The sequence below is a fragment of the Neoarius graeffei genome, chromosome 9 (genome assembly GCF_027579695.1).
Source record: "Neoarius graeffei isolate fNeoGra1 chromosome 9, fNeoGra1.pri, whole genome shotgun sequence".
NCBI lineage: Eukaryota > Metazoa > Chordata > Actinopteri > Siluriformes > Ariidae > Neoarius > Neoarius graeffei.
Genome location: NC_083577.1, coordinates 32694029 through 32720519, shown reverse-complemented (window position 1 = coordinate 32720519; position 26491 = coordinate 32694029). Strand labels below are relative to the sequence as shown.

Below are 26491 nucleotides of genomic sequence, written 5' to 3'. Positions count from 1 at the left end.
ACACGAGCAAAGATGGAGCAGCACGAAGAGCGGTTGATTGAGGAAGTACGTACATCTATACGACTCCAGTTCTAGTCATTATAAAAAAAAAAAAGTTCTAGTCATTATAAGTAACCGGAGGATAAACACTCCACTAACCACACCCACCAACTACTCCTAGCGACTTAGCGCCCACTTGCGTTGTGCCGGTGAATAACATCGCGCACGCCTATTACTCCCCGCTCAACGATAAATTACAACTGTCTGCGAAAAGCTATCTGCAAAAGCCTTGTCGCAAGAGCATGCAGAGGCCTTTAGTGATAAGGACAAGGACATCCCGTCCCACCACTCAACAGGAGTAGGAGCAGGACAGTAGCTTGGAGTCAGAGTCAAAGTGTGTTTCAGTGCTCAAACTGTTGGGCTATTTAGTTGGGATTTTTTACAGTGTAATAAAATGCATTATTCCCTTAAACTCATGTTTTATTATTTGACGTTTGCATGGTAAATTAACTCAAATAAAAACAGCAAATGAGATGGTCGTCTTCCCTTCTATAATGCTCCACGCTACATGATCGGTTCCTTGGTTCCTCCCCAATATCTATACCCAGAGTCTTGCTCCTCATGTCGCGTGCGGGTCATGTGCGCTGCGTGTGGGTCACGTGCACGCCACACATAGGGGTAGAAAGTGAGATGTACTTCTGTCTTTGGGGCTGCACAAATAGCAAGAGTGGAATACTTGCGTAGTACTTCTGAGGCACGTCACTCGTACAATGACTGTGCGTCACTCATGTGTCTTACTGTCATTGCAAAAAGCCCCTATTAGTCGTTCTGCTGACTTGGTTCAGGCATACAAAAGGAGTATGGGTCTTGTATGTAGTGCATGTGTTTTTCATTTGTCGCAAGACCCATAGAATTTGCATGTGCAGGACCAAAAGTCTCCACGGGCAGTCTGCGACCTTCTATGGTGCTGAACACACGCAAGTCTCAAGCACGGTTTTGCCAAATTTTTTACCGTAGACCGCCCTGTAACAGTTCCCACTAAGGGTGGAGCACAGAGGATGGCAGGACAGAGATCAGGTTTGTACACTACGGCTTTTATTGCCACACTTTTCAGTGAAAACAATACGGTTAATGCAGACACACACACAACCGGCATCTGGTTTCGGGATGAGCTCCTCTGCTCTCGCTCTCCCTCCTTAAATAGGCCACGGTTACTGGGAAGACACACACAAACACAGGTTAATTGCCGTCAGGTGTAGTTATTCTGCCACTTACCTTCCCTGACTCCGCCCTCCTGGGAGAGGAAGAGAGGAGAGAGAGAGGAAGTCCGCCACGACTATCTGCGCCCCCGGCCTGTGGACCACCTTAAAATTGAAGGGTTGGAGTGCCAGATACCAACGGGTGATCCGCACGTTGGCATCTTTCATGTGGTGGAGCCACTGGAGGGGCGCGTGGTCCGAACAGAGGGTGAAAGGGCGCCCCAGCAGGTAGTAACGGAGGGCGAGGACCGCCCACTTGATCGCCAGACACTCCTTTTCAATGGTGCTGTAGCGCCCCTCACGCACTGACAGCTTCCGACTGATGGAGAGGACGGGGCGGTCCTCCCCCTCCACCTTCTGGGACAAAACTGCCCCCAGCCCCCTGTCCAACGCATCGGTCTGCAACACAAAGGGGAGAGAAAAGTCAGGGGAGTGTAAAAGTGGCCCCCCACACAGTGCAGCCTTTACCTCTGAAAAAGCCCGCTGGCATTGCTCCGTCCACTGGACCGGATCTGGGGCCCCCTGTTTAGTGAGGTCAGTCAGCGGGCTGGTGACCTCCAAATAATTAGGTATAAACCTACGGTAATAGCCAGCCAGCCCCAGGAACTGTCTCACCCCCTTTTTGGTCTTAGGCCTCGGGCAGGCCGCAATCGCTGCCGTCTTATTAATTTGGGGACGCACCTGCCCGTTGCCCAAGTGGAAGCCCAGATACCGTACTTCCACCCGCCCAATTACACACTTCTTTGGGTTGGCTGTGAGCCCCGCTCGCCTCAGCGACCTAAGGACGGCCCACAGATGTTCAAGGCGCCTCGGCCAGTCATTACTATAGATGATGATATCATCTAGATACGCGGCCGCATACGTGGCGTGGGGGCAGAGGACTCTGTCCATCAGCCGCTGAAACGTAGCGGGCGCCCCAAACAGCCCAAACAGAAGGGTGACGAATTGGTGTAAACCAAACGGTGTGGAAAAGGCCGTTTTTTCTCGGGATAGGGGAGTCAAGGGGATCTGCCAATATCCCTTCGTCAAATCCAGTGTCGAATAAAAGCGAGCAGTGCCGAGTCGATCGAGCAACTCATCAATATGAGGCATTGGGTACGCATCGAATTTAGACACCGCGTTGACTTTTTTGTAGTCCACACAGAACCGGACCGACCCGTCGGCCTTGGATACCAAGACCACCAGGCTGCTCCAGTCACTGTGGGACTCCTCGACGATGCCCATTTCGAGCATGGTCTCAAGTTCTTCCCGAACCACCTTTTTTTTGTGTTCGGGTAGTCTGTAAGGGCGGCTACGCACTACTAACCCCGGGGGCGTCTCTATGTGGTGCTCTATGAGGTTAGTGCGACCGGGCAGGGGCGAGAACACATCCGAAAACTCGGTCTGCAACTGGGTGACCTCCGTGAGCTGGGTCGGGGAGAGGTGGTCTCCACAGGGGACTGGAGGGGTACGTGATGTCAATGCCCCTTTTTGAACCTCCGGCCCCAGCTCCGCCTTCTCCGGAGCCACCGACACCAACGCCACGGGGACCTCCTCCTTCCAGAGTTTAAGCAGATTGAGGTGGTAAATTTGTAGCGCCCCACCCCTGTCCGTTCGCCTCACCTCGTAGTCGACGTCCCCGACTCGCCATGTGACCTCAAAGGGTCCTTGCCACTTGGCGATCAATTTGGAGCTCGAAGTGGGCAACAGTACAAGTACTTTATCTCCCTGTGTGAACTCCCTAAGGCGCGTACCCTTGTTGTACAGGCGGGCTTGCCATTCCTGGGCCTGCCGCAAATTCTCCTGGGTTAGGTGGGTGAGCATGTGGAGTTTTGTGTGCAGGTCCATAACGTATTGAATTTCGTTCTTGCTTTGTGAAGGTCCCTCCTCCCAATTTTCCCGCAGCATGTCTAGGATGCCGCACGGCTTGCGCCCATATAATAATTCGAACAGGGAGAACCCCGTGGAGGCTTGGGGAACCTCTCGCACTGAGAACAACAAGGGCTCGAGCCACTGATCCCAATTACGTGCGTCCTCACTTACGAATTTTTTAATGATATTTTTGAGGGTGCGATTGAACCGTTCCACTAAACCGTCCGTTTGTGGGTGATACACACTGGTGCGGATCGGCTTAATCCCCAATAACCCATACAGTTCGCACAGTGTCTGTGACATAAATGTAGTGCCTTGATCAGTCAGAATCTCTTTCGGGATTCCGACTCAGGAGATGACGCGGAAGAGTGCCTCTGCAATACTGCATGCTCAGATATTGCGCAGAGGCACCGCTTCCGGGTATCGCGTTGCATAGTCCACCAGAACTAATATAAAGCAGTACCCCCATGCTGACCGATCTAACGGCCCAATGAGATCCATCCCAATTCTCTCAAACGGGGTCTCGATCAATGGAAGAGGGCGCAAAGGCGCTTTTGGAATGGCCGCTGGATTTACTAACTGGCATTCGCGGCATGCCGTACACCACCTACGAACATCGCCGCGAATCCCCGGCCAATAGAATCGGGCCATTATTCGGGCTAGTGTCTTTTCCTGCCCTAAGTGTCCAGCCATGGGATTAAAGTGAGCCGCCTGGAATACCAATTCCTGGCGGCTCTTCGGAATCAAAAGCTGTGTGACTCGCTCTTTAGTTTGAGTATCCTGCGTCACTTGGTATAACCTATCCTTCATAATCGCGAAGTAGGGGAAGGACGCGGTGGCGTTCGGCTGGAGCGTTTGACCATTGATTACTCTCACTTGGTCAAACGCATGTCGCAGAGTCTCGTCTCACGATTGCTCTAATGGGAAATTTGCGAGGGATTCCCCAAGAGAGAGAGGAGGGGCCGGCGGCTCCTCACTCTGATGTGGAGATGATGTAGACGGCTCTGTGACAACTGCTCCCGCCAAAGCGACACCGGGACCTCCCCCCGTTAAATGGCAGGACCCACTCTTGACTAAGTGCGTCATTAAATCCCAGACAATCAGTCCCCAAAATTAAAGAGTGGGTAAGGTGAGGATTAACCGCCGCCTTCACTATAACTTTTTCCCCTCTGAAAAAAATGTGGACCGACACCAAAGGGTAGCTGTGAACGTCCCCGTGCACACACAACACCTTCACCCCCTGTGCTCCCCCCAATGCCTCGTGTTGCACCAGGCTTTGGTGAATTGAGGTCTGATTACAGCCAGAATCCACCAACGCCTGATATGTATCCCCTTGGATACTCACCGGTATGCGATACGTTCCGGCCCGATCGAGGGCGGCCTCTGGCGCGTTGGGGATCCGAACCACCGCACCCAGTTCCATCAGCGTGCACTGCTGTTGAAGGTGGCCCGGCTCCCCGCAGCGCCAGCAAACCGGCCCGGGCTTTCCCTCTGCACCGGTGTTCTGGGGCTCACTCACCTGAGGGGGGGGAGAGACAGACGCAGAAGGGAGAAACGGAAGGGCACTGTGGGTGCGGCGGGCCGGCTGGGGTGGTGCCGGCCCCCGCCTTCGCGGTGGGGGAATGGGGAGAGGACGGGACACAGGAGGAGGGGGAGAGAGAGAGAGAGAGAGAAGAGGAGAGACGAGAAGATGCCGTCTGCTGTCCTGCCGCTGGGACAGCCGCCAAATGGTCCTCTGCCAGCTCGACTGCCTGATCCAGTGACGCCGGGCGGTGGCACTGGACCCACTCTGCGGTTCCTGCTGGCAAGCGAGCGATGAATTGTTCCAGCACCACCTGGTCGATGATTCCCTCGGCGTCGCGGTTGTCGGCCCTCAACCACTGCCAGCAGGCGTCCCGGAGCTGCTGGCCAAACGCGAACGGCCGGCCGACTTCCTCCAAGCGCAATGCGCGGAAGCACTGGCGCTGCTGTTCTGGGGTGCGCCCCACGCGCTGGAGGACGGCCCGGTGGAGGTCCGCGTAGGCCAGCCGGCGGTCGGCGGGGAGCTGTAGCGCGGCCAGCTGTGCCTCTCCCGTTAGCAGGAGGAGGAGGCGCACCGTGTGCTGCTCCATCGGCCACCCCGAGGCTTCTGTGACTTGTTCGAAGAACGTGATGAACGCCTCGGGGTCGTCCTGCGGGCCAATCTTGGTGATGGTGAGGGGAGACGGGCCCGCGGTAGGAGCGCTGGTGGACCCCACCGACACGAGGAGGTGCCGGAACGCCTCTCGGTCTTCTTGCTGGGCCAGCAGCAGGGCCTCGAAGCGTCACTCTTGTTCCTTTCGGAGGGTGACGAGCGCCTGGTGCTGGCTTTGCTGGGCCGTGGCGAGGGCGTGGACCAGGTCAGCAAATGGGGAGGACTCCATGGGGCTGATCGGCTGGTACTCCACTTCCTGGGTTTCGGCACCACTGTAACAGTTCCCACTAAGGGTGGAGCACAGAGGATGGCAGGACAGAGATCAGGTTTGTACACTTTGGCTTTTATTGCCACACTTTTCAGTGAAAACAATACGGTTAATGCAGACACACACACAACCGGCATCTGGTTTCGGGATGAGCTCCTCTGCTCTCGCTCTCCCTCCTTAAATAGGGCACGGTCACTGGGAAGACACACACAAACACAGGTTAACTGCCGTCAGGTGTAGTGATTCTGGCACTTACCTTCCCTGACTCCACCCTCCTGTCACAGACCGGCGCTTGACCACGCCCCCGCTGCCACACGCCCGTAGTAGCACGTACGGCGGGTTGTGAGGAAGGCTTTACATGTGGATTGAAGAAAGAAATATCATATCGGATTGGTCGGGGCCCGGGTTAACAACGGCTGCCTCCAATACTGTTGGTCAACAGGGTGCCGGTGGAAAATATGCTACTGTTGCATCAAAACCGAGAAGGAGGAAGAGAGGGGGAAGGCGTGTTAGGAGAGAGCATGAAAGATGGAAGGGAAGGAGCTTAGAATTGAGGGTAGGAACACAATGTGGGAACATTGACTGGTAGAGCGAGAGAGTATAGCATGTATGATGGAAAGAAGGAAGTTGGACATTTTGTGTGAGCAGGAGATGAGGTGGAAGGGAAGCAAGGCCAAGAACATTGGAGGTGGATGCAAGTTGTTTTATTATGGAGTCGATAGAAAGAGAAATGGTGTTGGTGTTGTTTTGAGGGGAGAGTTGGTCAACAGTGTGATTGATGTGAAGAGGGTGTCAGAGTGATTGGCATGAAGTTGGAGATTCAAGGAGTGGTAATCAATGTTGTGTGTGCGTATGCCCCACAGGTTGGATGTGAGAATGAAGAGAGAGTTTTTCTGGGAAAAGATGGATGAAGTGGTAGAAAGTATACCGAGGGATTTCAACTGACATGTTGGTGAGGGAAACAGAGGAGATGAGGACATGATGGGCAGATATGGTGTAAGAGAGAGAAATGTGGAAGGGCAAACGGTGGTTGGTTTTTCAAAGAGGATGAATTTGGCAATAGTCAATACATACTTGGAGAAGAAAGAGCAGCACAGGGTGACATTTAAGAGTGGAGGAAGAGCTACACAGGTGGACTATATACTCCGCAGAAGGGATAACCTGAAGGAGATTGGAGAATGTAAAGTGATGGCAGGGGAGAGTGAAGCTAGACAACATTGAGTGGTCATATGCAGGATGAGCTTGAAAGTGAAAAAGAGGAAGCATGAAATAGTGGAGCCGAAGAGTAAGTGGTGGAAACAAAAAGAGGTTGAACATTAGAAGGAGTTTAGGGAAGAAATGAGACGAGCACTGAGTGGTAATGGAAGTCTGCCAGAAGATTGGGATACTACTGCTATACTAGTAAGAGAGGCAGCAAGGGAGGTGCTAGGGTGGTCATTGGGAAGGAGGAAGGAAGACAAGGAGACATGGTGGTGGAAGAAAGAAGTGCAAGAAATTATAAAAGAGAAGAGGCTAGCAAAGAAGAATTGGGATGATCAGAGAGATGAGGAAAGCAGGCGGTTATACAGAGAGACAAGACAGAAGGCAAAAAGAGCAGTAGCGAAGGTGAAAGCAGATGCATACCAGGAGTTGTACAAAATACTGGAGACCAAAGAAGGAGAGAAAGACCTGTACAGACTAGCTAGGCAGAGAAACAGGGACGCGAGGGATGTACAGCAGGTAAGAGTGATGAAAGATGTAAATGGAAATGTGCTGACAGAGTGTATTAAGAAGGTGGAAAGAGTACTTTGAGGATTTATTAAATGAGGAGAAGCCAAGAGAGGAAAGGTCAAATTCGTTGGAGACAGCAAATCAGGAAGTAGAGTTAGTAAGGATGAGGTGAGGGCAGCCATGAAAAGAATGAAGACTGGGAAAGCAGTTGGACCAGATGGTATCCCGATTGAGGCTTGGAGATGTTTGGGTGAGACGGCTGTGGAGTTCCTAACGAGATTGTTTGTTTAATAAGATCTTAGAGAATGAGAAAATGCCAAATGAATGGAGAAAGAGTGTACTAGTCCCAATGTACAAGAATAAGGGAAATGTACAGAGCTGCAGTAATTACAGAGGGATAAAATTGATGAGCCACACCATGAAGTTATGGGAAAGGGTATTGGAGGTGAGACTGAGAAGAGAGGTAGCAATCTGTGAACAGCAGTATGGGTTTATGCCAAAGAAGAGCACATCGGATGCAATTTTTGCTTTAAGAATGTTAATGGAGAAGTACAGGGAAGGCCAGAGAAAGCTACATTGTGTGTTTGTAGACCTGGAGAAGGCATACAATAGAGTGCTGAGAGATTAGTTATGGTATTGTAGGAGAAAGAGTGGAGTGAATGAGAAGTATATTAGGAGTGGTGCAAGACATGTATGAGAACAGTGAAACAGCAGTGGTGTGTGCAGTTGGAACGACTGAATAGTTCAAGGTGAAGGTGAGACTTCATCAAGGATCTGCTTTGAGTCCTTTCTTGTTTACCAGTGATGGATAGCTTGACAGATGAAGTGAGGCAAGAGTCACCATGGAACATGATGTTTGCAGATGATATTGTGATATGTGGTGAAAGTAGAAAGGAGGTTGAATTGGGTTTGGAGAGCTGGAGGTATACACTGGAATGAAGAAGAATGAAGGTGAGCAGTAGCAAAACAGAATACATATGCATCAATGAGAATGGGGATGAGAGTGTAGTGAAGATGCAAGGAGTAGACATAAAGAAAGTTGGTGAATTCAAATACCTGGGGTCAACTGTGCAGGAAAATGGGGGCTGCAATAGTGAGGTGAGAGAGAGAGTGTAGGCAGGGTGGAGCAGTTGGAGGAGGATTTCAGGAGTCATTTGTGATAGGGAAGTCCCAGCAAAAGTGAAAGGTAAGCTGTATAAGACAGTAGTGAGACCAGCTGTGATGCATGGATTGGAGACAGTACCCTTAACAAGGAGACAGGAGGCAAAGTTGGAGGTGGCGGAGTTGAGGATGGTAAGGTTTGCGATGGGAGTAACAAGGTTGGACAGGATAAGGAACGAGCACATCAGGGGGACAGCACATGTGGAGAGCTTGGGAATTAAGCTAAGAGAGATGAGACTGAGATGGTATGGGCACATCCTGAGAAGAGATGCAGAGCATGTTGGAAGGAGAATGAGGATGGAGCTGCCAGGCACACGAAAATGAGGAAGGCCAAAGAGGAGATACATGGATGTGGTGAGAGAGGACATGAAAGTGGCAGGTGTGGTAGAGGGATGCGGAAAACAGGGAACAATGGAGACGAAAGATCCGCTGTGGCGACCCCTAATCGGGAGCAGTCAAAAGAAGAAGAAGACTGTTTGATCTCAAATGCATTAAGAAGGCAAGAAATTCTACTAATTAACTTTTTATAAAGCATATCTATAAGGTTTGCAAAGAGCTGATGGATGCAATTGCGAGGGAGAGCATGTGACCCCATAACTTTCTGTTCCTTAAAACAGGCCAATTTCATACAGTCCATCAAACTTTAAGTTAGCACAGTATACAGCAGTAGTCTTTCCTTTACTGTCAAACACTTTGTATCATAGTACTCATGCAACTACTCACATTCCCTGCTGTTTTTCCATATGGAATACAAATTAAAATATTAAAAGAAAAACATAAAAATAACACATCTACAATGCATTTTACAAGTCTATTCGACTAACAGCTGTAAGCATAAAGGTTTAAATGAAACAGGATGCTTGCACTGACTCCAGTTCAAGATATAGTGTCAATGTTCTGTCAAATATAAGGAGTCAAAATTTATAATGTGACTTCAGGCACACTAACACAGAATTCTGCTTCAGTTTTGCAACCATGTCTTTGAACTACATAACCATATGAATATAAGTCATAGCATAAAACAACTGGTCCCCAAAGTCCATCCACCCTCAGGCACTGGCAATATGAATGACATAATTCTCATGTTGGCTGCTGTGGACATGGTTAAAGTCTCAGTGTGGGCTATACTATATGATCAAATCCCACAAAAATGGAAGCACTATATTGAATAGCAGCACCAGGAAGATTTGTAGGTGGTTATGAAGAAGAAGACGACTCACTACATACAGTGCCAATAAAGACTTTGCATGGTGTGAAATGATGCCCTGTGGCTCTGGATAACTTATCACTCACTGCAGAGACAGCACACATTTATAGCTCACTGTAAACAAATACACTGCCTTTCAGCCTTGTGGAGCATTTGGCACAATCAATCTTGCAGGTCATTTCTGCACTCCAATTCTACCAAGTTTTCTCATAGAACCCAAAAATATTAGAATAAACATAAGAATATTTAGCTCATTCAACCAAAGTCAAAGTCAGACCTCTATTTCGCCAAGACAACACTTATCCACGCCTCAATTTGACCTCTTTTAGCCCAAACCTATACTGCAGATTAAATAATCAATAGTGCCCGTTCTGAATTGAATTTGTGAGGTCCATGCTAATGAACACTGGGGCAGTTATGCATAACATTAGAAATGACTGCAAAAACTATAACCTGAGGAGGAATGTTATTTCAAAATAATTTCAACACACTATCATGGCTGTTTGTTTTTGGCCTTTTGGTCATAGGTTTGTTATGATTTATGTTGAGATTTATCTTGTAAAGAAGTAACTTATTAGTAAGCAGAATAATGTGTAGAAAAAACCCCAAACAAATATATAAATCATTGTATTACACAGCTCCTGCTGTGGAAGTAGCAAGAGTCAGAGTCAGCCAAGGTGTGTTTGTGCATCTCTTAGTGTTTATGCCGCTAACTGCACAATCTGAGAAAGGTAGACTCCAAGTGCAGAGATTTTTTTTTTTTTGGAATAAATATAGGACACAAAGCAGGCACAAGGGTAAAAGGTCAAACTGAGAAATAACAGGCATTAAAATGATAGACAAAGGGTTTTAACTGATAAACATTCCAGTACCAGAAATGAGAAAATGCAATAAAAAAGGGGAAAAAAAAGAAAGAAAGTCTTTGCTAATGAACACTGAGGCTAACCACTTTTCCTTGACCTTGACGGAAAAAGTCATGAGGTCAAGGAAAGATGTGAAGGAGAATTAATTAGGACAAAAGACAATCATGGTACTAAGAGAATTCAGCTGCACTTACACTAGGCAACGCAATTACACAAAGGTGAGGCTATTGACTTGGGTCTTTAAATGTTGCTGCCACAAGGAATTATTTGAAATTTTATAAATGACATGGGGAAGGATATGTTTACAATAGTCTACTCAGTTGCCTCTACTCTCAGCCAGGCTGTTGATGCCAAACTGCTTTTCAACAGCTGCAGGCTCCTTTGTAGGATCTAAAGTTGGTTCTTAATGCTAAGAAAACCAAATTCATGATCTTTTCCAGGGCTCATTCCCAGATCACAGATATTGTTGGCATTCATACCTTAGGAGGGGACCCAATTGGAAAAGTATCACCCTACAAGTACTTGGGTATTTTTTCCACCTATATGTTCTCTTTTAGAGCACATGATGAGAACCTTGTAAAGAAATTGAAGGTCAGGCTGGGTTTTTATCATCAAAATAGGGCCTGTCTTAATTTAGCAATTTGGAAAATGCTTGTACAGGTTACATTAAGTGTTCTAGATTATAGGGACATTATTTACATGCAGGGCGGCACAGTGGTGTAGTGGTTAGCACTGTTACCTCACAGCAAGAAGGTTCTGGGTTTGAGGCCAGTGGCTGACAGGGGCCTTTCTGTGTGGAGTTTGCATGTTCTCCAGTGTCTGTGGGCTTCCTCCGGGTGCTCCGGTTTCCCCCACAGTCCAAAGACATGCAGGTTAAGTTAACTGGTGGCTCTAAATTGACCATAGGTGTGAATGTGAGTGTGAATGGTTGTTTGTCTCTATGTGTTAACCCTGCGATGATCTGGCGACTTGTCCAGAGTGTACCCCACCTCTTGCCCATAGTCAGCTGGGATAGGCTCCAGTTTGCCCATGACCCTGCACAGGATAAGCGATTATGGATAATGGATGGATATTTATATGCATGCTGTTTCCTCTGTACTTCACTGCCTTGATGCTGTGTATCATAGTTCTTTTCATTTTATTTCTAATCCACTGTCCAGTACACATCACTGTGTACTTTATGATCTGTTTTTTTTTTTTTTTTTGCTTTCAATACACCTTATGAGACAGCAGCATTGGTATGTTTTACTTACAAAGCAATACTGGGTAAATTCCCTTCTTATCTATGTAATCTTCTTTGACAAACCCCTTCTACAAACCTCTTCTTCTACAAAATAGAAATGGGGATGGGGAAAGTCTGCAATACTAAAGATGACAGTTGTATCCCACCCTCTCTCCCCAAAAAGCCAATCATTTGGTCTCTTCCCTATTCATCTACTAACCCCATTTCCAGAAAAGTTGGGATATTTTCTAAAATGCAATAAAAATAAAAATCTGTGATTTGTTAATTCACATGAAGCTTTATTTAACTGACAAAAGTACAGAGAAAAGATTTTCAATAGTTTTACTGACCAACTTAATTGTATTTATATAAACGAAGTTAGAGTTTGATGCCTGCAACATACTCAAAAAAAAAAAAAGTTGGGAAGAGGCATTGCTACCATTGTGTTACATCACCTTTCCTTTTAACAACACTTTTTAATGGCATGGTATCTGAGGATACTAATTGTTGTAGTTTTGCAATTTGAATTTTTGTCCATTTTTGCTTGATACAAGACTTCAGCTGCTCAACAGTCTGTAGTCGCCTTTGTCTGATTCTCTTCTTCATGATGTGTCATACAATCTCAATAGGAGGCAGATCTAGACTGGCAGCAAGTCAGTCAAGCACATACACTCTGTGTCTATGAAGCCATGCTGTTGTAGCCGGTGCAGAATGAGGCCTAGCATTGTCCTATTGCAATAAGCACGGACTTCCCAGAAAGAGACATTGCCTTGATGAATGTCTCTCTTAAATCCCAAGATATGCCCCAGTATGTCAATGGTACCTTCATACACATGCAACTCGCCCATGCTGTGGGTGCTGATGCACCCCCATACCATCACAGATGCTGGCTTTTGCACCTTTCTCTGATAAACTGGATGGCTGTGTTCACCTTTGGCACTGAGAACTCGATGTCCAGTTTTCCCAAAAACAAGTTGAAATGTCAACTCATCTGACCACAGCACACATTTCCACTGTCTTTCGGCGGTTCTGCATAGAATTGATGAATGGCTTCCTCCTTGTGTAATAGTTTCAGGTTGCATTTCTGGCTTCAGCGGTGGACTCTGTTAAGTGACAACAGTTTTCCGAAGTACTCCCAAGTCCATGTAGCTATATTTGTCACATTAGCATGATAGTTTCTCAGGCAGTGCCGCCTGAGGGCTCGAAAGTCACACACATTCAACAGTGGTTTCCCACCTTGTCTTTTACACACCGAGATGTCTCAGAATTCCCTGAAACTTTTCACAATATTATGTACTGTAGATTTTGAAAGACCTAAAATCTTGCATTGAGAAATTTTCTTTTTGAATTGATTAACAGTTCTCTCATGAATTTTGTCACAAAGGAGTGAGCCACGACCCAGCCTTGCTTGCAAAGACTGAACCTTTGGTGCATGCTCCTTTTATACCCAATCATGTTACTAATTAACCTGCTTATTGTGGAATCTTCCAAAATGGTGTTACTTGAGTATCCTATAAAATTTTCAGTCTTAGTTTGCTTCTGTCCCAACTTGTTTTTGAGTGTGTTGCAGGCATCAAATTCTACCTTCATTTATAATAATAATAATAATAATAATAATAATCTCATCTCATTATCTCTAGCCGCTTTATCCTGTTCTACAGGGTCGCAGGCAAGCTGGAGCCTATCCCAGCTGACTACGGGCGAAAGGCGGGGTACACCCTGGACAAGTCGCCAGGTCATCACAGGGCTGACACATAGACACAGACAACCATTCACACCTACGGTCAATTTAGAGTCACCAGTTAACCTAACCTGCATGTCTTTGGACTGTGGGGGAAACCGGAGCACCTGGAGGAAACCCACGCGGACACGGGGAGAACATGCAAACTCCGCACAGAAAGGCCCTCGCCGGCCACGGGGCTCGAACCCGGACCTTCTTGCTGTGAGGCGACAGCGCTAACCACTACACCACCATTCTGCCCCATAATAATAATAATAATACATTTTATTTATAGGTGCCTTTCAGGACACTCAAGGTCACCATACAAAGACAATAATAAAAGCAATCGATAAAATGAAAAAGATAATCAAAATAGTGCAAAACATAATAAAACAGAAATAAAGTGCAGAAATAAAGTATTGTATTTTGTAATTATATTTACAAAATACAATTAAGTTGGTCAGTGAAACTACTGAAAATCTTTTCTTTGTACTTTTATCAATTAAGTAATCGCTCATGTGAATTAACAAATCACAGATTTTTGTTTTTATTGCATTTTGGAAAATATCCCAGCTTTTCTGGAAATGTGGTTAGTAGATGAATGGGGAAGAGACCAAATGATCGGCTTTTTGGGGAGAGGGGCAGGATATGTGAATACAACTGCCATCTTTTGTGTTGCAGACTTTCCCCAGCGATTTCTATTCAGGATTCTTTACATGGTTTGTCTCCTCCCTTACAACATCTCTGAGTCTAGTCTATGCACCTATTAATCTGCTAATTTAAATGAGGTGTGATGATTTCTTTAAAGTTGTGCAGCCCCTAATCCACAGTGAAGCTGAACCAGCTGAAGATGTTTTGAAAAACTGAAATGATTTGCAGTAAAGCAACAACAAAAAAGTATATACAGTAAAGGACAGCATCTAAAATGTGTAAAACACCACTGATAAGCCCTACATACCTAGAGGTTTTTTTCCCCCAGAACCTTTTAATGCATTTAAAGACTATTTAACTTTACAACACTATCATGTGTAACAAACCTTGTATATACCTTGTAGAATACACAATTGTGTAACATTCTCAAAGCACAGTGCGAAAAAAAAGTCATAAATGCTACACATATCAATAAAGAAACCCGAACCTGCAATCTAGCAGGGAAAATTGAAAAATGGGTAATTTAGAAACATGTTGCTTGAAAAAAAATCATCCACTAATAAAGAACAAATACAGATACACATACAGAACAAAACTGAGAAATGTTATCACTACATTCTCTACATCAGTGGTTCTGAATGCCAGTGATTTCTCAAACCTATCATGGGGTGTGTTTGATTTGTTAAAGCAGTGAAAGTACAAAAACATGAAGTGCAATTGTTGGTACATGGATGCTGATGCTTTATGAAGTGATGGATCTAAGGAGGTACCATTTCCACAGGCTCAACATTACTCACATACTGAGAAGTGTTCACTGGTGCCACATCCACTGTGTTTGTAAGGTTATTCATGAGCACAGCATCAAACTCCTGGAGGCCAGCACTAGTGTGCACCACCTGGTCTTTTATGAAGATGCTTATAGCACGTAGTATGAAGGACACAAACAGGTGCATGTGGATGTAGTTCCTTGTGCAATGCAGGCGCCTACAAATATGTACAGGTGGGTTAGAATGGTGAAATATTCATGTTTTGAAGAAAGAATAATAAAAAATGTCACAGGTACAACATGCTACTGTGTTTTATAAATATAGTACAGCTTTATAATGGAATTCACTTGTATAGGTCTTGTTCTACACCATATTATACAGTGATCCTTTTTTTTCTTTTTTTTTTAATGAACAAAGACCATATGATACCTACCGATTTACAACCCTGATTCCAAAAAAGTTGGGACAAAGTACAAATTGTAAATAAAAATGGAATGCAATAATTTACAAATCTCAAAAACTGATATTGTATTCACAATAGAACATAGACAACATATCAAATGTCGAAAGTGAGACATTTTGAAATTTCATGCCAAATATTGGCTCATTTGAAATTTCATGACAGCAACACATCTCAAAAAAGTTGGGACAGGGGCAATAAGAGGCTGGAAAAGTTAAAGGTACAAAAAAGGAACAGCTGGAGGACCAAATTGCAACTCATTAGGTCAATTGGCAATAGGTCATTAACATGACTGGGTATAAAAAGAGCATCTTGGAGTGGCAGCGGCTCTCAGAAGTAAAGATGGGAAGAGGATCACCAATCCCCCTAATTCTGTGCCAACAAATAGTGGAGCAATATCAGAAAGGAGTTCGACAGTGTAAAATTGCAAAGAGTTTGAACATATCATCATCTACAGTGCATAATATCAAAAGATTCAGAGAATCTGGAAGAATCTCTGTGTGTAAGGGTCAAGGCCGGAAAACCGTACTGGGTGCCCATGATCTTCGGGCCCTTAGACGGCACTGCATCACATACAGGCATGCTTCTGTATTGGAAATCATAAAATGGGCTCAGGAATATTTCCAGAGAACATTATCTGTGAACACAATTCACCGTGCCACCCGCCGTTGCCAGCTAAAACTTTATAGTTCAAAGAAGAAGCTGTATCTAAACATGATCCAGAAGCCCAGACGTCTTCTCTGGGACAAGGCTCATTTAAAATGGACTGTGGCAAAGTGGAAAACTGTTCTGTGGTCAGACGAATCAAAATTTGAAGTTTTTTATGGAAATCAGGGACGCCATGTCATTCGGACTAAAGAGGAGAAGGACGACCCAAGTTGTTATCAGCGCTCAGTTCAGAAGCCTGCATCTCTGATGGTATGGGGTTGCATTAGTGCGTGTGGCATGGGCAGCTTACACATCTGGAAAGACACCAATGCTGAAAGGTATATCCAGGTTCTAGAGCAACATACCGTATGCTTCCATCCAGACGACGTCTCTTTCAGGGAAGACCTTGCATTTTCCAACATGACAATGCCAAACCACATACTGCATCAATTACAGCATCATGGCTGCGTAGAAGAAGGGTCCGGGTACTGAACTGGCCAGCCTGTAGTCCAGATCTTTCACCCATAGAAAACATTTGGCGCATCATAAAACGGAAGATACGACAAAAAAGACCTAAGACAGTTGAGCAACTAGAATCCTACATTTTTTTAAAAAGATTTTTTGGGGGCTTTTTTTCACCTTTATTGGATAGGACAGTGTAGAGACAGGACAGGAAATGAATGGGAGAGAGTGACGGGGAGGGATCAGGAAATGACCTCAGATCAGAATCAAACCTGGGTCCCCGGACCCATGGCATGGCGCCCTAGCCACCCAAGCCACGACACCCCGGAATCCTACATTAGACAAGAATGGGTTAACATTCCTATCCCTAAACTTGAGCAACTGGTCTCCTCAGTCCCCAGACGTTTACAGACTGTTGTAAAGAGAAAAGGGGATGTCTCACAGTGGTAAACATGGCCTTGTCCCAACTTTTTTGAGATGTGTTCAGGGATGAGAATTTTCCGCCGATTGGCGGATTTCCGACTTTTTCAGACCAAAATGATCATTTTTGAGATCGATGTAAATCCGTTGAGAAATTTTTTTTTTTTTTGGGGGGGGGTATGATTAACGATCTGTGGTCACCTTATAACGCAGACATCCCAAGTCTCACGGAAGTTCCGGTAGTCTCCTGCATATTGATAGAAGCGAGCAAGAGCGTGCGCGCGCAACATTAAGGTCTGTATCACGCATCTTAGAATGTGCACGCGCGAGGGGGTGCGCGAGGGAGACTGTGTGCAGTGTTGCCAGATACTGCTGACGTTTTCCAGCCCAAAATATGTTCAAAACCCGCCAAAATGCACTTAAAACCACCCAATCTGGCAACACTGCCTGTGTGCCTGTTCATGTAGCGCATGCCAGACAAAGAGCATCTTGATTGGGTTACTCAGCAAAATAAGCCAATCACCTTTCAGTGTGGGCGGGCTTTTATCTCTTTTCTCGAGGACCGGAGTTTTCAGTTGAGTCAGTGCAGCCTACAGGATCGGCATGGCAGAGAGAGAGCGCGCGCCCCAAAAAATATATATCAATTACATGTCATATATAAGTGTGTATCTTTTATAAATGGGGTTAGCTTATCTAATGTAGCATGTTGGGGAGAATCATAGTATCATATCTATATTTCTGATGAAATTTTAAGTATGATAGCATGTATAACTCTCCTACTTATTGCTCATTTCATAGGGGGACGGAATTGCTGGCATGTGCCGCGTGGGAGCGTCTGCCCAAATTTTTTAGGCCGAGATGAAGTTATAGTTTTTGATTTAAAAAAAAAAATTCCAATATGTAATGCCCATTTTACATGCCTGTTCTTTAATTCAAAATCACCATCTCAATCTTCAAATTGACCATATGGTATCTGTATTACATTACACAGCATCCTGTCCAGATAAAACCGAGTTAGTCCACACAACAGTTGAAAGGGAAGTGATAAGTGATGTTGAATGTTGCCTGCTTAATATGCAAGACCTCCTGCTACCATGATAACATCAGAAGAAAGCTTAAGAGAATTATATGATATAACTTTTTTCTGGTTTGCACTTCATTTTAAAGGATTAGAGTATTCAAAGACATGAATAGCTAAAATGCAGAAATATAATACTGTAGAGCTCATTTATATTAAAAGGTGCATTGATTTTTTGAAATCATCAAATGTGAATTGATTAAAAACAAGTCTCTTGTACCATATTAATCATTTTCACCTGGGAGTCCACCAAGAAGGGGAATTTATTTCCAAATAAATTGCAAATTTTTGCTGATAAAATTAATGGTTTGGGGGTAAAAAAAAAATAGCCAAAAATCATTAGCCCCATGCCCCCCCCCCGGGCCCCGCCCCAGTTTTTTCAGACTTTTAAAATATTTTTCATTCTCATCCCTGATTTATGGGTCTATTGTTCCAAAACCTAAAAGGTTGCACTGAACATGCTGAAAAAGTCAAACAAGGTGGGATATGATATTTAAGAAAGAACACTTGTCATGATACAAAAGTTTCAGTTGATGGCATGTTGAATTGGGATATCAACTTCGAGAAAAATACATATATTTCATTGCTAAAATTAATGGGTTTTGGGTGTTTAAATCGCCAAAATCCATCAGCTTCGCCCCCTGGTCCCTCACCGAGACGTTGCCCCTGGACCCCACTGGGGACCTGCGGGCTGCCCCCCCCGCTACTTTTCAGATTTTTTTCTCAACATGCACTCTCATCCCTGTGTGTTGTTGTCATGAGATTTAAAATCACCTAATTTTTCTCTTTAAATGATACATTTTCTCAGTTTAAACATTTGATATGTCATCTATGTTCTATTCTGAATAAAATATGGAATTTTGAAACTTCCACATCATTGCATTCCGTTTTTATTTACAATTTGTACTTTGTCCCAACTTTTTTGGAATCGGGGTTGTATTTCCACCAATATCAGATGGGTCATTTAATATAGGCATTCATTTATGGGGCATAATTGCACAGTGGGTAGCACTGCATTATGTGGGTTCCCTCCAGATTTTTCAGTTTCCTCCTGAAACATGTCAGTAGGTGTACTGACTACTCTAAAATGCCCCTAGGTGTAGTAAAAGACATTCTTCATGTTTATGCATATTTCCTCTCATGAATTTGGACTGTATTTAAATGTGATACATTTTTTGTTATTTACTAAGAATAAATTTACTTCAGTTAAAGGTTATTTTTTCTCTCATATCTTCAGTGTGAGATTAACCTACTTAACAACAAAGACTTTAAAAAAAAAAATTTAATAAACTTTTTAAAACAAGGGTGCCGGTAATTCTGGAGGTGATTGCAAGTGACCCAAGGCTCATCAATTTTAATCAAGTGTTCTACAGAAATGTAAATACCTCTTATTATCTTCTTTTTCACAAACATCACAACTGTATCCGATACTGACGGCTTATTTAGCTTTTAAATTTCCTTTCTTCTGAAATCAAGCACTGTTTTCGGTCCTCTGTCAAAATGTGTTAAACTGAGTTAATTAATGAGAAATCTTCTCAGTGATCTGGTACAATATGAAACTTGGAAATAACAATGACTGGCAATAATGAAAGAGCTTTAAGCATGTTAGGACTAATATTTTAATTTTGTCTTGGTTATCATTACTATAGTATTAGACTAGTTATTTCCCCTACAGTTTTACCAAAATGCATTTCTTTTTGTCTTAGCTGTTAATTTCTCTTTCTTTCTTCCTTCTTTGAGACAAATGGGAAGCTAATGGATTAAACGACACTTTTGATGTATTTGTTTTAGCATATACATTACAGGTAGATAAGACATGTCTGCATGCCTCCATTCAAATAAAGGAGCTATTATTTCCAATGAAGTATGCTAGTCACCAAGGAAACCACGCAAATACGTAGATGTGTGCTCCTTTGTGCACTCAGTGTCAAGTGAATCACTGCAACATCCCTGCCACCCTTCTTATTACACCCTTTGTCTTTCCTCTGGAGCATCACTGTCTAGTAATTGACAAGATCTTCACTACTAGCATGTAAAACAGCTCTCTGGCTACCTGCAGGTGCACACAGCTCTGAAATCAGGAAGCCTCACAAAACTACATAATAACAATGGTGAAGATTCTTTCTGTCTCGAGGCTAAGACACATTCATTGATATATGGGTAAAGTATCATAATGAATGGCCAGCACATTTAAGGCGAATTAACTGAGACTTCCTCCATCTCGGTCATAGCTGAAAAGTATAATTTGGATGAAATAATTTATTCCTGGTAACACTTTTTTTTATTTTGTTTCAGTAACACTTTTTTGTTTTGTAACCCTTTTGGTGAACTTACAAAATGTGATCCCAATGAACTGCTCAAATGTTCAAAGATTGTGGATGGAGATATTCAGCAGAACCTTTTTTTTTTTTAATTATTATTATTTAAACAACAGAGCTAGAAATCTCCTACAGGCCCAGTTCAAAACTGAACCAGGTTTCATTCTGCACACAGCCATTCGTCCTGCCTAAGAGAGTTTGGAAGAACTATCTTCAGAAGATACGATCACAAAAGAGCTTCTGAGTGCTACATACCCTAAAGGATTGTTCTATGACTCATTTCACACTTCAGTTACTGACAGTACAGTGCTGTGCCTGTTCAGCCAAGCTTCAAATGCTTAGAGCCTCTTGCATTGAGCATGCAGATAATTCTGCAACTAAAAGTATTTTGAAATTTTATATTACTGATTACTGAATCAAAAAAAAAGTGCTCCCACTCTCTAAACATTACATGAAGTGTATAATTACTTGACTTGGCCGTTCGGCTCAGTGTAAGTAATGTCCTTAGCCTATAACTTTTTAATGGTTTTTAATATCCCTCTCGTTTCTAAGGCCCTGTCCACACGGCAACGGATTCAGGTGAATCTGATAAAATTGTTTATCGTTTCGGCCTGGCGTCCACATGGCACCGGCGTTTTGGGTGCCCCAAAACGACATCTTTTGAGAACGGGTTCCAGAGTGGAAAAATCTGGCAACGGCCCCGTTGCGAAGTCGTCTGGATGAGTAGAACGGATTTGTTTACGATGACGTCACAACCACATGACTGGCAGTGCTTCATGCCGGGTAGAAGTGTAACGAACTCGATGCAAGTTGTCAACAAATCCTATAACTTGGTTCATGAAACGCGCTTACAAAATATTTTCACTGTGAATATTTATTGTGTAATGGTGCAAAGTGAGAGAGAGAGAGAGAGAGAGAGAGAGAGAGAGAGAGAATAGCCCTTAGGGCAGAGTCTTTAGTCCAAAAACTGCGGAAGTACTGAGCATAACCAAACCGCGCACCGCCCGTGCGCTTTCCAAAAACAAAAACAATCCCGCCAGCAAAAATAGGAAAAAAATAAGGAGCGATCTCACCTCTTCAGATGTTGGTTTAAGTCCGACAATATATTCCTCAAAAAGGGTGTAGAAGAACAAAGTAATCCATCAACGTGTAGCATTCAATTTATTCCGGACCATTAAAGAATTCTGGAGGATATCAGAATGTTGGTGTACCGGCTTCCATCTACCCCCATTCATTCCTCTTTCCGCGTCTTTCGTTTTACGCTACTGATTAATAATCAAAACTTTATGTGGCTAATGCTACAGAAGAAGGGGTTTATGCGCATGCGTCTACTTCTTCTATTGTTCTGGTGTCTCCGATGGGACCGTCTTACAGCGCACGTAGAGGTGTGGCATGTGTATTGCGTCGTTTTCAGCAAGCGTTGCGTTGCCATATGAACCTGATATTTTACTGATCCGTTGCCCATGTGGACGCGATATTTAAAAAAAAAAATCTCGTTGCCGTTGTCGCGTGGATGTAGCCTAAATCCCATTATGTTTTAAAGACACATGCCTGGACCATTTGGACAATTTGAATTGAACAATCTCCATAACTCCCTCTGTATTATCAGCTTTTGTCACTGTGTTCTCATCAACTGGCTATTCTCTCTCTCTCTCGCTGCCTACGTATGCCACTGTTTCTGCAGCTGTCTGGCTTTCAATCTCAATTTCAGTTCAGTTCAGTTATTATTTGCATATGGCATTGAATATGCCACAAAGCTTTGCAGAGATCCAAGTACTTTAATGAACAAGTGGAGTATAGCAATATCTCCCTGGGAAGGCATGAGAGTATCCCCAAAAAGTGAAATCATCTTTATCCCCTTCGGACACAAGGAAAAATGATATGGAACTTCATTTGTACAATTGTACACATTATGTCCGAAGGAGTTATCTGAGTGGGAACAGATGATGTAGGCACACCAGATATATGTAGATGAAATGGTGCATAAGTAAGGCTAAAAAATATAAAGACCTGTGGGATCTTTAAATGGTAAAAATGTCTCATTGTGGTTAGTTCTGAGAGCTTGTGAGGTAGCCCAGTAAAAAAGAAAATGCTAAGAACAGGTCAAATTCACACTCACCAGTCACTTTCATACGAACCCCTGTACACCTGCTCATTTATGCAGTTATGAAATCAGCTAACCATTTGAGAGCACAATGCATAAATCATGCAGATACAGGCCAAGAGCTTCAGTTAATATTCACATCAAACTTCAGAATGGGTAAAAATGTGATCTCTGTGACTTTAACTGTGACATGGTTCTTGGTACCAGATGAGCTAGTTTAAGTATTTCAGAAACTGGGATTCTCAGACACAGCAGTCTCTGGACTTTACATGAAAAACAAACAAATATCCTGTGAATGGAGGGTCTGCAGACTGAAACTCCTTGTTGGTAAGAGCGATCAGAGGAGAGTTACCAGCCTTGTCTGAGCTGACAGGAAGTCTATCGTAAATCAAATAATTATTCTTTACAACTATGGTGATCAGAAAAGCATCTCAGGACACACATCAAACCTTGAGGTGGATTGGCTACAATAGCAGAAAAGCACACCAGGTTCCACTTCTGTCAGCCAAGAACAAGAATCTGAGGCTAACATAGATGTGCAGTTGTACAGGTGTTTCTAATAAAGTGGACAGTGAATGTATGGACTAGTTATCTGAGCCACTCACCATCACTAGGGGTTACTAGGCAGTTTCTATTTAAATATCCAATTTTACCCTTTTTTTTCCAATATCCAAATTTTGAATGGACGTGATGCACCATGATGTACATAAGTTAGAGAGAATTTTGGCTTAGATGTAGTTGCAATGATGAACATACGATTCACTGCATACAGGGTTATCTTAATATATAAAGATATCTTGAATAAAGGAAAAGTTACCTAATATTCATCATTATGAGATTAAAAAAGACCATGAAACTGCTTTTTCCTTGATGCTTGAAATTGTCTTATTCTATTGACAGATAATTTTGCTTCTTTTTAGAAATACAGTGGTGCTTGAAAGTTTGTGAACCCTTTAGAATTTTCTATATTTCTGCATAATATGACCTAAAACATCATCAGATTTCCACACAAGTCCTAAAAGTAGATAAAGAGAACCCAGTTAAACAAATGAAACAAAAGTATTATACTTGGTCATTTATTTATTGAGTAAAATGATCCAATATTACATATCTGTGAGTGGCAAAAAATATGTGAACCTCGAGGATTAGCAGTTAATTTGAAGATGAAATTAGAGTCAGGTGTTTTCAATCAATGGGATGACAATCAGGTGTGAGTGGGCACCCTGTTTTATTGAAAGAACTGGGATCTATCAAAGTCTGATCTTCACAACACATGTTTGTGGAAGTGTATCATGGTACAAGCAAAGGAGATTCCTGAGGACCTCAGAAAAAGCGTTGTTGATGCTCATCAGGCTGGAAAAGGTTACAAAACCATCTCTAAAGAGTTTGGACTCCACCAATCCACAGTCAGACAGATTGTGTACAAATGGAGGAAATTCAAGACCATTGTTACCCTCTCTGGTGGTATGGTGGTGTAGTGGTTAGCACTGTCGCCTCACAGCAAGAAGGTCCTGGATTCGAGCCCAGCGGCCGATGAGGGCCTTTCTGTGTGGAGTTTGCATGTTCTCCCCGTGTCTGCGTGGGTTTCCTCTGGGTGCTCCAGTTTCCCCCACAGTCCAGAGACATGCAGGTTAGGTTAATTGGTGGCTCTAAATTGACTGTCAGTGTGAATGGTTGTTTGTCTCTGTGTCAGCCTTGCGATAACCTGGCAACTTGTCCAGGGTGTACCCCACCTCTCGCCCGTCATTGTTCGTTTAACCTCTTGTCAAACAGAGATGCTCTTGAGCCATTTGGCTGTATCGGTGTCAAGTTCTATTAGGCCTTCCAGGCCATTTGGGGGTTGGAAGGTTGGGCAGGCATGGATTAGGTGCTGCAATGTCTGTGGCAAACCACATTTACAGGTATCGTTATCGCACACACCAATGGATTTAAGGAATGAGCGAGTCCTGCAACAGCCAGTGCTTATACAATTCAATCATGCCCAGGCCTTACGATCCAGCTGATGGCCACTGGGCTTGGCGGTGGGAGTCTTGATGAACATGTGGAGTCTTGTGTCAAGAGTACTCCACTCCTCTTGCCACCTGTTCTCTACCCAGGACGCCGACAGTGGTAGATGTTCTCAAAGCTTTGCAGCTCTAGTAGTAAAGTGTTGTCTCTGGATGCGTTGCTGGGCTGCTGTAGGGTCGGATAGGAGTACCAGGCTACCCCTCTCTTTAGCCTTCTCAGCCAGTTTAAGCACCTGGTAGTCGCGTCGAATGGAGGGAGGAAGGATGTCAGAGATCACAGGTAGCATGACCGTGGGGGTGGACTTTAGCATTCCTGAAATCAGCCTCATTTCACCGTTAAGGACTGTATCAACAGCCTTGGTGTGCATACTGTGCGACCAGCCAGCGGCAGCATATTCTGCTATAGAATAAACCAGGACCAGGGCTGACGTGCTTAAGGTAGTGAACTTGGCACCCCACTTGGCTCTGACAAGCTTCCTGATGATGTTGACCCGTTTTGAAGCCTTCTCCACCGTACTCTTCAGGTGAGGGCTGAAGGTCAGACTGTGGTCCAGGGAGACTCCAAGGTAAACCGGCACAGGGTCGAACCTAAGCTTCTTACCATCCAGCTTTATCTCTAGTTCCGTCTTTGCCAATCGATTGGCCAAATGGTATATGGAGCATACCGTTTTGGTGTCACTTAATTTGAGGTGCCAGAGAGCAAGGTATCTACAAAGTGAAGTAAGATCAGCTTCCAGGGTAGATTGTATCTCTTCATAGGTTCAGGATGAGTAGCCAATAGCGCTGTCATCCATGTACAGGTACTTGGTTGATATAGTAGATGGATAATCTGCTATATAGATGTTGAAGAGTATAGGGGCCAAGACAGACCCCTGAGGTAAGCCATTGCGGAGCTTCCATTTCCTACTACATTCGCTGCTTGAGGTTGTTATGTAGAAGGTGCGGTTTTGAAGCATAATCATGATGAACCTCACAAGCGTCACGTCAGGAATGAGTTGGAGCAGCTTCCAGTACAAGCCGTGATGTCAAACAGTATCGTATGTGGCTGTTAAGTCAATGTACATGACGCCAAACTTCTCCTTTCATTGGAATGTGGCCTCGATGTCGTGGACCAGGCAAACAATTTGGTCTGTAGTGGACCTCCCTCTGCAAAAGCTGGCCTGCTCGTGGGGCAGGTGAGCCTCGATGATATCACTAATGCGGGCGAGGATAACCCTCTCCATCAGATTGTATATTATGCAGAGGAGGGAGATCAGCCAGTAACCCCGGGCCCATAGTCAGCTGGGATAGGCTCCAGAACAGGATAAGCGGCTACAGATAATGGATGGATGGATGTTACCCTCCCCAGGAGTGGTCATCCAACAAAGATCACTCCAAGAGCAAGGCGAGTAATAGTCGGCGAGGTCACAAAGGACCCCAGGGTAACTTTTAAGCAACTGAAGGCCTCTCTCACATTGGCTAATGTTCATGAGAACACTGACAACAATGGTGTGCATGGCAGGGTTGCAAGAAGAAAACCACTGCTCTCCAAAAAGAACATTGCTGCTCATCTGCAGTTTGCTAAAGATCATGTGGACAAGCCAGAAGGCTATTGGAAAAATGTTTTGTGGACGGATAAGACCAAAATAGAACATTTTGGTTTAAATGAGAAGCGTTATGTTTGGAGAAAGGAAAACACTGCATTCCAGCATAAGAACCTAATCCCATCTGTGAAACATGGTGGTGGTAGTATCATGGTTTGGGCCTGTTTTGCTGCATCTGGGCCAGGACAGCTTGCCATCATTGATGGACAATGAATTCTGAATTATACCAGCAAATTCTAAAGGAAAATGTCAGGACATCTGTCCATGAACTGAATCTCAAGAGAAGGTGGGTCATGCAGCAAGACAATGACCCTAAGCCGACAAGTCGTTCTACCAAAGAATGGTTAAAGAAGAATAAAGTTAATGTTTTGGAATGGCCAAGTCAAAGTCCTAACCTTAATCCAATTGAAATGTTGTGGAAGGACCTGAAGCGAGCAGTTCATGTGAGGAAACCCACCAACATCCCAGAGTTGAAGCTATTCTGTACAGAGGAATGGGCTAAACTTCCTCCAAGCCGGTGTGCAGGACTGATAAACAGTTACCGGAAACGTTTAGTTGCAGTTATTGCTGCACAAGGGGGT

The 26491-nt window shown here is 44.2% G+C and overlaps 1 protein-coding gene across 1 annotated transcript in view; it reads right to left on the bottom strand.

Moving 5' to 3' along the window:
• Positions 1-26491, bottom strand: part of pth2ra (parathyroid hormone 2 receptor a) — a 193749-nt gene that overhangs the window by 129050 nt on the left and 38208 nt on the right. Inside the window, exon 6 of the mRNA XM_060928657.1 lies at positions 14862-15048. Within this exon, the coding sequence (XP_060784640.1) occupies positions 14862-15048 (187 nt within the window). The remainder of the gene's footprint in view (positions 1-14861; positions 15049-26491) is intronic.